General features: G+C 40.8%; 1 protein-coding gene across 7 annotated transcripts in view; it reads left to right on the plus strand.

The window, feature by feature from the left end:
- Positions 1–7,266, plus strand: part of gria4b (glutamate receptor, ionotropic, AMPA 4b) — a 142,227-nt gene extending 134,961 nt beyond the window's left edge. For 2 of the 7 annotated variants that reach the window (XM_034293238.1, XM_034293239.1), the window contains exons 14-15: positions 405–519; positions 3,779–5,483. In XM_034293238.1, the coding sequence (XP_034149129.1) occupies positions 405–519; positions 3,779–4,165 (502 nt within the window). In that variant the 3' untranslated portion in view covers positions 4,166–5,483. The other 5 variants (XM_029120951.2, XM_020048490.3, XM_034293242.1 and 2 more) reach the window with 5 other exon arrangements.
- The last annotated feature ends 9,288 nt before the right edge of the window (positions 7,267–16,554 follow it).

A 16,554-nucleotide genomic window follows, 5' to 3' on the forward strand; every position in this document is an offset into this window, starting at 1 on the left:
GACAAAAGACATTCTGCTCAGGAGCTAAGGGGTTAAAACCTAAGGAAAATGTAGAGAGGGAATTACATTTACTAATTTAGTCATTTAACTCTGAAGTGAACCAAGTCCCAACAAGAGGTTTGTCCATTCTGTATCCAGTAAGAGGGTCCTATCTGTGGGGCAAATACTAACTTAAGTCAAAACGTTCCTTAGTCTCCCGTTGACAGCAGCGCACGACTAAGTGAAAGTGTGACTTAAGTGTGTGGAGTGAGAGTGGGTGAGGGAGGGTTTATTCTTACGCATGGAGTTTTAACGCACCCCCATTTCCACCCTTGTTCCCCCTTTACAATTCCCCTGTTCCTCATCCCCAATTTGATGCTATAAACTCACCTTTCCTCACCCAAATATGTTTTATCGTTTTCAAGAAGCGCAGTTAACCTGGCCGTGTTAAAACTGAATGAGCAAGGCCTGTTGGACAAATTGAAAAACAAGTGGTGGTACGACAAGGGCGAGTGTGGCAGCGGCGGAGGTGGCGAGAAGGTTAGCCACCCGTGTGTCAGCCCCATGCCGATTGGGTAAAACTGTTGCCGTGGTAACGGGGGCATCTGCCGGGGCGACACCCATCGTCTGACCCCACAGTAGCAAGTGACGTGTCACGGTGGCACGTGTTTTACTTCTGGATGAGTTGAGAATGACTACTGTCAAACCACAAATATTGGCTTTCAGCATGTTATTGTTCACCTACTTGTAACACTTAAAACATCTGAAGTGGCCCCTTATCGTCTAAGTTACTTAACAAATACCCTTATGAGGTGGTCGAAATGTGGGGAGTGTCCGATGAGTCCATGGGCATTATTGGACCAACTCAAGTTTTACCCTTCAGGAAACAATAACGACATTGTTGTATTTTAAGCCAGATATTGTTTCTTGACAGGAATCAGCTGCATTGTGTAGAATAATACTTTTCTAAGGACTCCTACGTCTCATGTCCAGTAAACACTAGATGAATACGTGTCTTATGGCTAAAGGTCAAATCGTCCTTTGATAACTTCAGGCTTCACTTGAAAAATATGAAGATCTCAGTGTGACGTCTTTATTTAAATAGTGGATGAATACACTTTTTAAAAAGAGTTAATGAACCATTGATTCCTTGTCACTGTTTACTTGGTACATTGGTACCAAGTCCTGCCAATAGTTGTGGTTTCCCAGTAACGGCCTCTCATTGGTTGTTGTGAGATAGGCCCCGGCAGCATGGCCCCGTTCCAGAAAGCGATGTAGCGGGGGCCCTATGTATATGTCTGTAGCGCTCAGCCACCCCAGACCCAAACCAACCCAACAGGCCCCTCCACCACCGCAAGCATAGAGACATGTAAACCAATGGGGCCCCTGTCTCTGTCACTTTCAGCTTTTAAGTGCTCTACATGGGCTCTTTATGTTTCTGATTGAATAACATAAAATAACATGTCCTATGATGTTATTTATGTTATTTCCCCCTGACCCCTACCCGACCCCGTGACCTCGCACGTGCGGTTTTGAAGAACTCCGGTAAACCTAGCCGTGTTGAAACTGAGTGAATCAGGCGTCTTAGACAAGCTGAAAAACAAATGGTGGTACGATAAGGGCGAGTGTGGACCCACAGCCTCAGGAAGTAAGGTCAGTGTCCTGCCAGTCCTGGGGCCACACCCCCTCACTGACTGTTCTGATGTCACACTGATGAACCCACCCACCCCACAGACGATCAGAGAGGGAGGCAGGAGACGCACACAGACATGAACACACACACACGCGGGCACGCACACAGAGTGTAAAGGGAGACTTAAGGCATAGCCTAAGGTCTACCACACATCACACTAGAAGGCATGCTCACATTTCAGTGGTACCGTAGCATCAACACAGCAGTGTATTGTGATGACACCCTGTAGTGTATACTTAATAGTGTATACTTAGTAGTGTATACTTAATAGTGTATACTTAGTAGTGCATGCGGCTGTGATGTTACAGCGGGTTGTTGTTATTGTCATAGAAATGAGACGAGTAGAACGGGCTGGGAGATTTCTTCTACATGATTAGTATGCCAGTCATTGCAGCCCGCTAGATTGCATCTACTGTAGTAAGTTTATCCATTGGGCGCTTCTCAAGCATGTAAAGAAAACTCATGTCTCAACGAAGCAGCATGTAAATGCCTACCAAGCAAGTAATGAATTACTTGTCAAGTGTATTTCCTTGTCAAGTATTAATAAAACATTTCAATCACATATCAATCTTCTTATGACACAGAACTCTATGGCCTTTTGCAAAACAGGAGATGCATTTTCAAAATATTGTTGCCTTTTATACCATCAACCAACTGCATTAACTATGTCTTTTTATGAAATGAACACAAGCATAAAAATCCCTGTAGATCCCTGCAGACACAATCCCCAATAAGAAACGAGGAAAGGTGAATACAATCAAGGCCCTCAACTTACATATGAATGTATAGGCCCACACCCAAGCAAAGCTCTGTAATGCTCCAGTTTTATATATTACAAATACAGTTGATTAGAATGACCCAACTTAATTGTCTGAATTTCTGAGTGTCCACAATGTTGCGAAAAGAATAATAAAATTCTAACATAAAATCTAACCTTTTCAGCGTGAGACACCCTTTTTCCACCAAAATGTCTGGTGACCCGATATGTTTGGGCAGTATCAGTTACTAATAACCTCAAATTCATTTTTTAATGAACAAATTAAATTATTTTTATATTTTTGTAAACTTTTATTTCAATATTATTTTATTCATAAAGTCTAAAGTACATTTTGAATCCCTAGCAGTACAGATAGTGTTCAATTGTCCTGCATAGCTTCAGCCTTTGATAAATTCACTAAATACAAATGTAAATTATTGTAAATTATGCCCGGCTGTTAGAGTGTGGCCGTGTCTATCCACAAATAATATAGTTAAAAAAGCATACTTATTAATTATTAATATTAATGAAAATGTGTTTCATTGTAATTCCCCTGACTGGATTAGGCATTTTTCCCAGTCTTGAGTTGGACAATACCTACTTGTTAAAGTTATATAAAATTACAAATTAGAAAAATATTCAAATTAATAGTTTATAGTTTTACAATAGTGTGTCTTAGACATGCAGTCCAGGTACAAAGGCCAGAAAATGGCCAGACATTCTGGAAATGTATTTAAGCATTTGACCAATGTTGTCTTGCCATTGTTCATTTTAAAGTTCCAAAAAACATTACAGTTCTCTTACCATGCCTCCCAGGTATAAAGATAGAGCGCTCGTTTAGCACATAACACAACCAATCAGAAGCAGACCAGCTACATAAAAGGGAAAGGAAGGGTCTTGGTCTAACTTGAACAGACTCAGTCTAGAAGCAGGTAACTAACCTTAAAAGTTGAGATAGTAAATATGTCATTACAACATGACAATAAGCAGAGATAAGAGTGCTAATGGAGTGGAGAGCCTTTGGACAACTACAATCCCCTTAATTGCGGTCAAGTCATGACAGGCATGTGTTAGCGAGAGATTATCAGATGAAATGTCATGGTGACAGAGCTCAGTGCTAGAGAATGCCTAATCTGGAATGTGTGTGTGTGTGTGTGTGTATGAGTGCGTGTGAGAGAAATGAAGGAAGATTTTTAACTGTTTATTTGTAACGTAATATATAATTGCCTGGTGTGTAAGAGTGTGTATGAAAGTGTGAACAGTATGTAGGCCCGTGTTTGCATGTGTGTGTTCTTTGCCCCCCACCATTGCCACGCCTCTAAATGCCTGTCTGTCATCCACTCCCCCAGGACAAGTCCTCCCAGGCCCTGTCGTTGAGCAACGTGGCTGGGGTCTTCTATATCCTGGTGGGGGGCCTGGGTCTGGCCATGCTTGTGGCCCTCATCGAGTTCTGCTACAAGTCCCGGAACGAGGCCAAGCGAATGAAGGTGGAGGCACCAGCGTCTGAACGCCACCACCCAAACCAACACCTCCCCCACCACCCAACCCCTATCAGCCCCCAGCCCAGCGGCTCCAGCCCCAGAACAAGCCCTCACCTCAGTCACAGTCCCGGCTACAGTCCCGGCTATAGTCCCGGCCACACCCCCTGCCCCAGCCCATCCCTAAGCACCCAGAACTTAGCTACGTATAGTGAGGTTTTTGACGGGTATGGGAGCGATGGGGATGTTAAGATATAATCCTGGTACACAAGAAGTCCCTTTCGTCCCCCACCCATCCCTCTAGGCCCCCCTCCTGTTGTACTGTAAGTTGAACCTCCCTTATTGGCCCGCTAGCTAGCTTGCCGTGCTGCTGATTGACTTTGTGACCAGTGGCAATGCTTCCTCTACTTCCTCTGCCTTGTGATTTGCTCGTTTGTGGTCATGTGACGTCCTCGTCTGTCTTCTGGCTTCCGGGTGGGGGCTGTAAAATGGCCACCGCTATTGTCTGTCTGGCTTGTTTGGCTGAAGACAATGTCTCATGTTCATGTTTATTACTAGGGTTGTATATTTCTGGAAACATTCCCAAAAGCACCAGTTTTTACAGAGATCCTAGCTGAAGAAAATCCTTTGTGCTTTCAGGATCGGTTTCAGCATAGAGGATTTCCTGTACGCTTTCCTGTATGTTTATTCATGCTATGTATCCTCTAACCGGAATTTTGGGAACATTTCCCCCGATGTCCCAGAAATGTTTATGTTATCGGGAAATCCAATCTGGAGGATTCCCTGGCTGCTTATTTCCTTCAACCTGGATTGTTTGGAAATATTTCTGGAATTTCACAACCCTCACTATGACACATAGAAGCACCTGAATATACCCATGGTCCCCTGTCTAAACCAGACCATAAAAGGGAGCACAAGTTTTAATGAGGAAACAGCCCAGAGCACACATAAAGATAAAGCTGTATAACACTATACATTATTGGAGCGTTAAAGCATTAAGTAAGTGGAAACTAACTGCCCCTTTTAGAGTTATATTGATTTGAGCTCCTATCACTCAGATATTTCCCTCGGGTCCGGAGATATTAGAATTTCAGATCTACAGTCCAGTATGTGTCAGACATGGTTATGTGTCCCCTGTCTGCTGTAGGCCCCGCCCCTCTCTCCATACCCTATACAGCTGCTTGGTCAGCTGGGCCTGTCTCTAACCCACATGTAATTCATGCTATGTCTAAGAACCATAGTGATGGTAGTGGTGTATTAAATGTGCACATAGAGTGGTATGATGAGGTACTGTTTATTGAATGGCCCTGATGGACGTCCTGTGATTCCGTGGTGTGACTTTTGATGTGGCGTCTTCATGATGCTCTCTGATCTGAAAACCTCTAGCATCATGTTGTATGTCATCTAAATGAGCTGATGTTTTTTCTGTCCCACTCTTCTTTCTCACTGTTCCTTCCTCTCTTTCTGTTCCCCGCCCTCTTTGTCCTTTTTTTTTTGTCTCTTCTTATTTCCTCTACCCTCTTTCGCTGTCTCCATACTCCTCCCCGCCCCCCCCCCCTCCCCCCATTCCTGTCCTTCCGTCTCCTTCCCCAGCTGACCTTCACGGAGGCCATGAGGAACAAGGCACGCCTGTCGATCACGGGCAGCGTGGGGGAAAACGGACGCGTCCTGACGCCCGACTGTCCCAAAGCGGTCCACTCGGGCCCCTCACTCCGCCAGAGCTCCGGCCTGGCCTTGGTCTCCTCTGAGCTCCCGTGAAAACCAAATACCTCCCAAGTGCCTTAAAAAAACGACCAACCCACAACTAGCATATACCACAAAGACACGGGACAAACGTTATCCCAGCTGGACACCACCACCATGGCGTGGGCCGAGAAAGTAACTAAAGTTGTGGGTGTTTTTCATTGTAGCAGAGATGGGGACATTGCAATATAAGGATATAGTGAGTAGGTGGCGATTTTTGTATGAGTTCTGTGGAAAAGTACTGAATTTTCAACGTGTGGTCACATGGGAGCACATTGTAATCACGGTGGCATTTTCAGATGCAGAGGTGGAAATTGTGTCTGGCATGTTTTACTAAAGGACCTATGGCAACTTACCATGCCTCCCATTGGTGACAAGGATGAAGAGGAAACAAGAGTGAAAATGAAAAATGAATAAAGACCAAAAAACTGTAAACTTGAAACGTGTTACTGCATCCGTTGGTTGCAAACTGTGAATTGGTGAACAGAATCTCAATCAAGATGGTTTTCAAAAAGTGGATAATATGTGTTAGAAGACTGCGACAGCATTTGAAAGACAACTGTCAGACAACAATCTTGCTGAATATCAATAACTGACATCAGCTGGGGGAGTGTCCCCTGGTGTCGCCATGATAAAAACTATAACCATTAATAAACTACAATAACTCTATTGATACTGAATATATGATGAAACTGTGAAGATTTAGTAAATATGTATATTCTGTGAAGACAAAGCTAAAGAAAAAAAATATTTGCTGTACATAGAGAAGACTGTATAACATGCTTGCTTTTAAACAGATGTAAATAGTTGATTCAGTAGTGGAAACATTACAGTTCTCTTTTTGTAATCATCTTTAAAGAATTAATTCATCGCAATAATGGATAAGATGACAACCTTTGAAAAAGGAGCGACACCGAGACAGAATCCAGTATACGGAGGACTTAACATTCATGTTCGAGTCCCATGGGCATGGTATCAACTCTGCCCATCCATATACCTGTTTCCTGCGTATATATATATATATTCAGCAATGAATGTTAACTTGCCCACCCTCCATCCTGTTGCCCCACCCCATCCTCTTGCCCCACCCAATCCTCTAGACCCACCCTTATTCTCTAGCCATATACTCTCACTGTGCAGTCGTAGACCAGGAACTGGCTCATAGACCAAACTTTACATTTAAACGGTTTACTTGCGTTCTCCGCTGTCAAAATTAAACTATATTTTTTTCATTGTTTGATCTATTTTTTGTAACAAACATTTAAATAAATAAAAACTGTCCATCTCCTGATTTGTAACGTTTTTTCAACGTTCACAGCTGCTGAACGTCATTTATCTGGGTAGATATTTTAGCTAATCGTGTGTGGAAAATATAATGCAAAAATGAAATGTGAAAAAAAAAAAAAAAAAAAGCTCTTTCTTTTTGCACTGCTGTATTATTTTAGGTAAAACCTATTTCCTATAAAGTATTTATTAATTTAAAAAAGAAAATAATAATGAAGAAGACACTGTATTATGGAGCCATGGTCAAGCTTTGGCCTTCTTGGTTGCCAACACTGTGGGTCCTCAGTAGCAGGCTGGACACTGTAGCAGAATCTATGCCCCCCCCCCCCCCCCCCCCCATAGTATATTAGTACATCGGTTGAGGAGGTCTTATGGACAGTCTCTAGTCCACTGGGCCTCAGAAGAATGCTGTTTACTTTTTCACTTATATTTTCCGTGGGGGTTTTTGCCCCAAAAACTGTTTCTGCTATTATTGGTGTTGGACAGTTATGTGCAATGTTAGCAAATGTTTTATTTTGCAGCCCCTGTATTTTGCCCTTATATGTGTATGCACTCTCATGTGCACGACACATACACGCACACACACACATACACACACATACACACATTACACGCAGAGGGACCTTGTTGCTTTGAGAGAATGAACCAGCTAAAATATTTCAGACCATCTGTTTGTTCCTGCCGTACGTCTGTAAACAAAATGGCATCCTATTTGGGTTTCAACGTTGTATACATTTATTTAAATCTTTTTTTTAGTAAAATTGAATTTCAAAGAGTTTGTCGCTGTCTTCATTGTGGATTGGGGTGATATTATTGCAGTTTGTCCGAGAAAATGTTTGATATTACCCTGTAACACACCCAGGTTGGGAAAAACTGAAATGTGTTGTTGAGTGAGTATACGTAAAATTGATATACAGTGGGGAGAACAAGTATTTGATACACTGCCGATTTTGCAGGTTTTCCTACTTACAAAGCATGTAGAGGTCTGTAATTTTTTTCATAGGTACTCTTCAACTGTGAGAGACAGGAAAAAATCCAGAAAAAAAATCCAGAAAAGCACATTGTATGATTTTTAAATAATTAATTTGCATTTTATTGCATGACATAAGTATTTGATACATCAGAAAAGCAGAACTTAATATTTGGTACAGAAACATTTGTTTGCAATTACAGAGATTGTACGTTTCCTGTAGTTCTTGACCAGGTTTGCACACACTGCAGCAGGGATTTGGGCCCACTCCTCCATATAGACCTTCTCCAGATCCTTCAGGTTTCGGGGCTGTCGCTGGGAAATACGGACGTTCAGCTCCCTATTTTCTATTGGGTTCATGACAGGTCTGAAGACGGGCTAGACCCCTCCAGGACCTTGAGAGGCTTCTTACGGAGCTTCTCACTCACAGTTGAAGAGTACCTATAATAGAAATGACAGACTTCTACATGCTTTGTAAGTGGGAAAACCTGCAAAATCGGCAGTGTATCAAATACTTGTTCTCCCCATTGTATCTGCAAATCAAGAATAAAAAAATACAACATGTTTAACTGGCAATATGATGTACCAAGTCTGATGTAAAAGCTATGATACATCATTTTTAACTAATGCTGACTGCTCTCATTAACACTGCTTGCACGCTCAAGTTGGTCAACTGATTTCAAATGCATTTAGTCCCACAGTTGAACGACAGATCACATAAGTATGAGATGTATCACAGCATTTCTGTCAAAGGCATTGGACTTGAGCTGTACACGCTGAGCGTGTAGCGAGCCTGTTCTACTATAGCTACTGGCCATGTAAACAGGAAGCAGACTGCAGCAGCAGCTGAGGAACCAAGATGCACCGAGATGAGGGGGCACAACATCTTCTGTAAGACAGATATGACAGCATATGGCAGAGAGGGGAGACAGCACGCTTCTGACCTCCAGGGGAAACCAACATCAGATCAGCCCGATCGAACTCCCCGACCTTGGTCAAATCCAGGCTGTGAGTAAACATGAGTAAGTTGGAGGGATGGATGCTGTAGGCCCAACATCTGTGACCCGACCGTTTGTCTGATAATGTTCTGACTTTTAACTGGTGGAAATTCGTTAGTTTAAGATATTTTTGACACTACAGTGACACACCTTTACATGTGACAGTAGTGGGGTAGAAGTAATAGTCCCAGCCCCTGACATGATGTCACTGAGGGACACAACACCAAAATATTATGATTAATATTATTATCATTTCTTTCTTTCTGTATTACAGTACACAGGTAACTGTTGGAACGTTTGATTAAATGTTATTACTGGAGACATGTTTAGTCCTGACCTAAATGTTATTACTGGAGCCTTGTTTAGTCCTGACCTAAATATTATTACTGGAGACATGTTTAGTCCCAACCTAAAATGTGTTTTCTAATGAGAACTCTGGAGCTGTATGATGGACTGTATGATCTCTGGGGTAACAACTGTAAGTAAAGGGTTTTATTGACTTCTATTTCTATAAGCACACTCCATCTGTCTATGAATGTTGGTCGGTTCAATGGGAATTTCCTTTCATCACTTTTAAGGTTATAAATGGCAATACATTATTATGTAATTTCACTGCTCCCTTTCATGGAATTCCAGTAGATCATATATATGTGTGAGGCTTCTCTTTTATGGCTCTATGTTTTCTGCTTGTGGGTTATCATTTGGACTGTAACCTGATGTCCACACTGTCACCGCTTAGTTACAAAAAAGGCCGAAATCTATGAAATGTTATATGTATATGTTTTTAAATGGATTTTTTTCTTACAGAAGTGCTAATTAATTATAGACAATTCAGGATGAGGGACTGTGTATAGTTTTCCTTCCCACATATTTTATTAACTATATAGAAAGGCTGTTTGATATAAAACTGTGTTTTCTCCAATTTAAGCTTTTGGTCACAAAGTATATGAAATCTCAGATGAAATGATCTGGGTATGAAATTAAAATGCAGATTTATACTGGGCAGTTATTTGAAGCCTATCCCTTGTATAATGTAATGATTTTACAAGTAATTTTGATTACATTTTCACTCCTGCCATCAGTTGATTCATATTGCTTGCTAGCATCTATTCCAATATATACGATTTACAGGGCCAATTTGGGCCAATGGGAAATAACGACAAATATCTACAATTTGTCGTTAGTTCATAAATCACTTGAAGTAATTAACTCTCTCACTAAGAAGCGCAGGGTCATCATCCCCCACTAATGCAGTTTGATGGAGCATTGTAAAATAATGATTATCTACGTGACAAACAAATGTTCTGTCATACTGAAAACACAACATTTGTGAACTCCAATCTTGGGATTTTCACATAAAATCTTGACATTTTATATGATAAATGTCTGGGTTGTGGGTTTTAAAGTCTACCATTTTTAACATCTCCATAAACTGTTCATGGGCTAACTGTACAAGCCAACGTGCCATCCTGGGATGAGATCAAACATTGAGATGCATCCCAGAGGTTTTGGCCAAATGTTGACAACAGGCCAGGTGTAATAATATCATGTATGTCATGCATGTGCCCATGTCATCAAAACCATTTGCCTTCCAACTCTAAATTTAATGGTAACTGTGGTATGACTGAGGCACCTGCAGTACTACACATCCAGAACAATTTAAGAGGTTTAAAAACAGAGTCCCTTCATAAATATGTTTGTATTTCATCTACCACTGCATCAGTTTTGCCTTTATTTGCATTTTAAATTACTCTGAATTTGACTTGCTGTAATATGGTAAAACAGTAAGTTAAATTCAGAGTATATAAAAATGCAATCAAAGGCAAAACTGATTCCCAAAACCTTTACAAAAACGAGTTTCTTTAGTAGCGTGAATGACTGATTGAATTCTGGCCCAGGACTCTGAAGGAGAACAACAAATGCACTGGGTAGACACCCTTGCTGTCTTTGCACGGCAGTCTCTCCTCTCCTGGAGATTCTCAACCCAATGGTATTATGGGGCTGAGTCACTGGCTTACTCTTGTTCCCCTATGCCATCCCATGTGAGTGGGTTGAGTCTTTGACAAGATATCTCTGTCTGGCTATGCATCCCCAGGGGCTTGTGAAGTGGGAGGGAAAACCTTGCACTATATTTTGCGTTGGTTATTGTTAACCCGCTGGTCATCTGAACATTCAAATATATTGATGAACAGCGGCTTTAAAAGGTCACGCATTCTTACAATCTTCACCTGACACAGCCAGAAGAGGACTGGCCACCCACCAGAGCCAATCTCCTCTCTAGGTTTCTTTCTGCATTCTTGGTTCCTGAAAGATCTAAGGAGTTTTTCCTAGCCACTGTGTTTCAACATCCTACTGCTACCTCTTCCTTTTTGATGTGTAGTATTTGCTTGAAAACATCAACATTTAATTAAATGCAATAAAACTCTTTGACAACATGCATTCCAAAAAAAAATTTTTGTTCACATTGCGCCCTTAGAACATTCTAGAAAAACTATGCCAAGACATTAAAGCTACAGACTCAGAGCTGTGCTATGAGGCTGACCATACAGGTGACATTTCTGACACTGACAGTGGGATGCACTTTTCAGGTGCATCTGCACTCTCAGACACACTTTGGGTCGTGTCCTCAATAGGACCAGCCAATGTGGCAATCTTCATCAAATAGCAAGTCCATTCAATTCAGCGGCAGCCCATGTTGCTGTCATTCAGACATTAAAAACAATCCAAGCACATGATGGGTTAGTTAACATGCATTGTAATGCTCACACATTTGATTATTCCCAGTAAAATGTCCATTCTCTCTATGGTAGGAATTGTTCATAACCCGGCAAAACAGTTTGGAAATGTGTAATGTATGGCAATTTCTGTTACAAATGATATTTTCACAGAGCCATGGTTAAAATTATAGATAGCACAATTGTTTATATGTATTTTGTTTATGTGAACAGAATATTAGAGAATATTGTAAAGTAAACAGAGCAACTATGGACACTTTTCATTTGACAAAGGCTGGCTATAGAAAATGTCAACAGTAAAGTGTTCGATCTGCAGATGACGCTTCTCAAGGAATTGATACACGAGCTACAAACAGTAAATGTATTGTTTGACAGTAAATGTATTGCATGATACATGAGCTACCAACAGTAAATGTATTGTATGATACACGAGCTACCAACAGTAAATGTATTGTAATAACCATCCATGTTCTGTTTCATTATTTTCCATGACAGTGAATGACACAGTGTGATCTTGGATCTTGAGCAGCGCATGTACTGAGAACTGATTGAGGAGTTTTCGGGGAGCAGCATTTCAAACAATTCTTGCCAACCACTGCTCAATTAATTCTGTCACCAGACTGGTTATCTAGCATCCACATGTAAGGACATTGGGTTAGGTAATTCACCTCTCTTTATGGAACTTAAACTTGGCATTAGTCAAAACTAATCAGGACTTGTTTGTCTCTTGTACTGGAAGCATCCGTTTCTCTCTCCAGTAGGGTAATCAGACAAAGCTACAAAAACTCAACCATTTCTCTATTAATTGAAACCCTAATCTGCTAAATTTTTTTTTGTAATTCTATATTTATTTACATGATAAATGATTGTTCATGAATTTGTAATGTACTAACCGTGTGTCTGGTCATGCTGTATCATCTATGTACTAACCCTGTGTCTGGTCATGCTGTATCATCTATGTACTAACCCTGTGTCTGGTCATGCTGTATCATCTATGTACTAACACTGTGTCTGGTCATGCTGTATCATCTATGTACTAACACTGCGTCTGGTCATGCTGTATCATCTATGTACTAACACTGTGTCTGGTCATGCTGTATCATCTATGTACTAACCATGTGTCTGGTCATGCTGTATCATCTATGTACTAACCCTGTATCTGGTCATGCTGTATCATCTATGTACTAACCCTGTGTCTGGTCATGCTGTATCATCTATGTACTAACCCTGTGTCTGGTCATGCTGTATCATCTATGTACTAACCCTGTGTCTGGTCGTGCTGTATCATCTATGTACTAACACTGTGTCTGGTCATGCTGTATCATCTATGTACTAACCCTGTGTCTGGTCATGCTGTATCATCTATGTACTAACCCTATATCTGGTCACGCTGTTTCATCTATGTACTAACCCTGTGTCTGGTCATGCTGTATCATCTATGTACTACCACTGTGTCTGGTCATGCTGTATCATTGGAGTGTTCATTTGTATCACATCTCTCTCAGGGGTCTGGATGCAGGACCAAAGGTCATGACTTAATTACCCTAGCTTGACCCATGAGTTAGACCACTCTGCTTTATGATATGGCGCCAGGAAGCATAGATTAAAAAGTGTCCCTGGCTAATAAGGGGGACTATTCCACAGGACTGTGATCCTTCCTTAGGCTAGTCAACCTCCATGACTTTAGTTTTGAGGATATAAACTAGACTGGGTTATGGTCACATCGGGTTAGACCGGGTTACTTGTAACACAGTATACTCTTTTTACTTATGAAGTTCATCTGTGACATTCATTTGTTGATTTCTTGGCACCCCTATAAATTCTAATGAGCCCATATCTATAGAAGTACTTTCCATCTTTATATATGTTTACCAATATTTTTTATGTTCATCTGAGTCATTACAGTAGGACCTCTTCACCATCCATGACCTCCCATTTCAATGGGACATAAATATGAAGACCACATTGGAAACTGTGAGATGTGAGGGTAGCAAGTGTGTGATGGAGAGGCAAAAAACTAAAGTAACAAAACAACACTGACATGAAGGATCACGTTCTTGTCTTTATTCTAAAAAGGCACGACACCACATGGTCACAACACGCATAGACACAATAACCCGTGAGGCGCCGGGGAAAATCAGTAACTAAAATAGACATGATAATGGCTAACTGAAAACAGGTGTGTGGGTGTGATGGCTGCGCTGCTACCATCTTCTCCAGCCGGAGGTTAGAACACCGGCGAGGTGGAGTGCACGCAGCACCACGCGGTGCCACGCGGAGCCACGCAGCGCCATGCGGAGCAGCAGTCACAGAAACAAGCCTTGGGTGTTTATATCCTCGATGGTTTGAGAAATATGTAACTGTTGCTTGCTTTTAAATTGTCAAAGAAAAATGAGATCACACTTACCAAACTCTCTTAGTCATGTGCCAAAATAGGTCAGACAAATTAAATGAGAGAAATGTTTGGCAATGGCTGTAAAAATGAAGAAAATAAAAATTGCCACATGCCTGAAATCACACATTTGACACATTAGCTCAAGAGGTAAAATATTATCCATAGATCAGAGTTGGAGAACTGTAGAAGCTGGTTGAATTACCAAGACTAAAACAGCAATTACACACCACCTTCATGCCAAAAAGCTATTTGGTCATCTCACCAGAAGAAAACCTCCACTTGGACAGAGTAGAAACAGAGTAGACAAAAACGTTAGTGCTTGTTGTTTGCCAAACGCCATAGAAACATTGGAATTAGTTCTATGGTCAGATGAGACAAAAGTTTAGCTTTCTGAACCGTATCACCAGATTTGGCATAAAAAAGGATGGTTATGTAGAAAATAACCTATAATCCCACACAGAAATATGGTGGTGCAGGTGTGATGTTGTGAGGCTGTTTTGCTTCCAGTAGCCCTGGGAACCTTAGTATACATGACATCACAAGCTCAGTCAAGTACCAGATTTTAGACCAAAAGGACAACATCGCCCTCTGAAGGTATAATGTAACATTACAACAGGATGTAACAGGAAACGTTCTTACTGTACCAGCTGTATTATATTTACTATATGTGCCCATGAAACTGAGCATACATTACTGTAAGAAAAAACTGCCTGAATAATTAGGTCATTTTGAAATGAGGCAAATAAGCCATAATTTATTTTAATATGGCATGATGGTCATGTACTGATGGAATGCTGATGGAATCATACTGATGGTATAAAAGACAGTATTTACTAAATCCTAACATTAAAAATACATACTTGGTGAAGAACCATTGTCTGGATCCTTTAATCGGGCAAAGGTTCATTTGTTGTGTGTGTTTTATTATGCTGGTTGTTCCAACCTGATTAAAGCCATAAATAACTGTCATGAGACAACAGAAAATCCACATAGAAAGCAGTCATGAACCACATTTCCTGGTGTAGAGCCCAGCATTCTGCTCCGTCATCTTTACAATTTTTCCAAGATAATCTTGGAGTATGGTTGTCCGTGTTGTGGGAAAACCCACCTCTAACTAGAATCGTAATCAATTTGTGTGAATGCACACTCACTCCAGTCTTCTTTGCTGCTACTTGCTTGCTTGTGGAGATGTTTGCACTCCATTGACAATTTAGCCTAGTTTACACTGATTTTAGTAGCAAAACATTGTTTGTGTCCTTCTGCCTTCTCTCCCATGTTTTCTTCGAGAACATTTCAAAGTGTGTTAAGGTTTTCATATTGCCATAGCTGTTCTGACAAATCGTACAATACAGGTGTGCATTGCTGTGGCATAAGGCCGAGCATATATCTGAGCAATCTTTAATATAATCCAATCAACATCCAGGACCAAAAAAACCCTGTTAATTCCATTGAAAGTACTTTGAAATACATACTTTGACTTAAAGACCCACACTGAAGTAATGGCACCCTAAGCTTCTGCTACTTGAACTCTGTTGACTCTGTACTCTCTACCGCTTATGTTTGATGTCCAACCCGTTCGCAGCCGTAGCACAAGGCTGTGCATTCAGCAAATGTTTCACTATCTTCTTTTGTTCCCTTTGGTCTTCCAGTGCCACATTCTTCAACTAGGCTCTTCAGAGTTTTCATTAGGTCATCTTTCTTTTTACCACGTTTGTTGCTTTATGGCTCTGGTCTCGTTCCCACCTCTGTCACAAAGAAGTCTATGGTTGTCTTCATCCATGGGCTCATCTCCACAGGTGAACAGGAAAACTGTGTGCTTCAGAGCACCTCTCCAAACCACTTCCGTAAAGTCATCCCAGTTTGCCCGGCCTCCTCTGTGTGTCCACCTACTTCTAACAAGAGTCATAATGTCCAGGGACATACTCTGTCAGGCACAAAACCAGTTAGACATTGAAGTAATACACTGATTCAATACTGACTTTGAATTAAGCTTTAATTGTGATCTCAAAAAACATGATACACTGCACAAAGAATTGAAGCATAGAGAAGATCCTATTGTCTTAATGGCCTAAAATGACGGAGAAGCAGTGACATTGTTTTTGATCATGCATTCTCAAGACAATGTCTTTAGTAGCATTTTTTAAGCAGTATGTACAGCAGCTTGTATCTAAATTCATCTATATTTATTGAGCTTTATGCTCAGATACAATAATACCACATATAAATAACTGTTTCACAATAGTGTATTTCAGTGATATTAAATAATATACAATAGTGCACTTTTGACGACAGCAAAGCAGAAAGAAAGAAAGAAAGGCGCAAGCAAGACTAAAAACCACACTTTGACAATTGCGGAAGCATTGACATTCACTTAAAAGATAAAAGCCTGTTCATAAATACTATTTCAAAGAAATAAATTACAAGCATGTCATTGAACAATACCTATTTGTTCTTAAGAAGTCCTATGATAATTACATTTGTGGTGTTCTCCTAAAGCCCTAGCTGATATATCCCATAATGAA

The sequence above is a fragment of the Esox lucius genome, chromosome 7, assembly GCF_011004845.1.
Source record: "Esox lucius isolate fEsoLuc1 chromosome 7, fEsoLuc1.pri, whole genome shotgun sequence".
In the NCBI taxonomy this organism is placed as follows: Eukaryota; Metazoa; Chordata; class Actinopteri; order Esociformes; family Esocidae; genus Esox; species Esox lucius.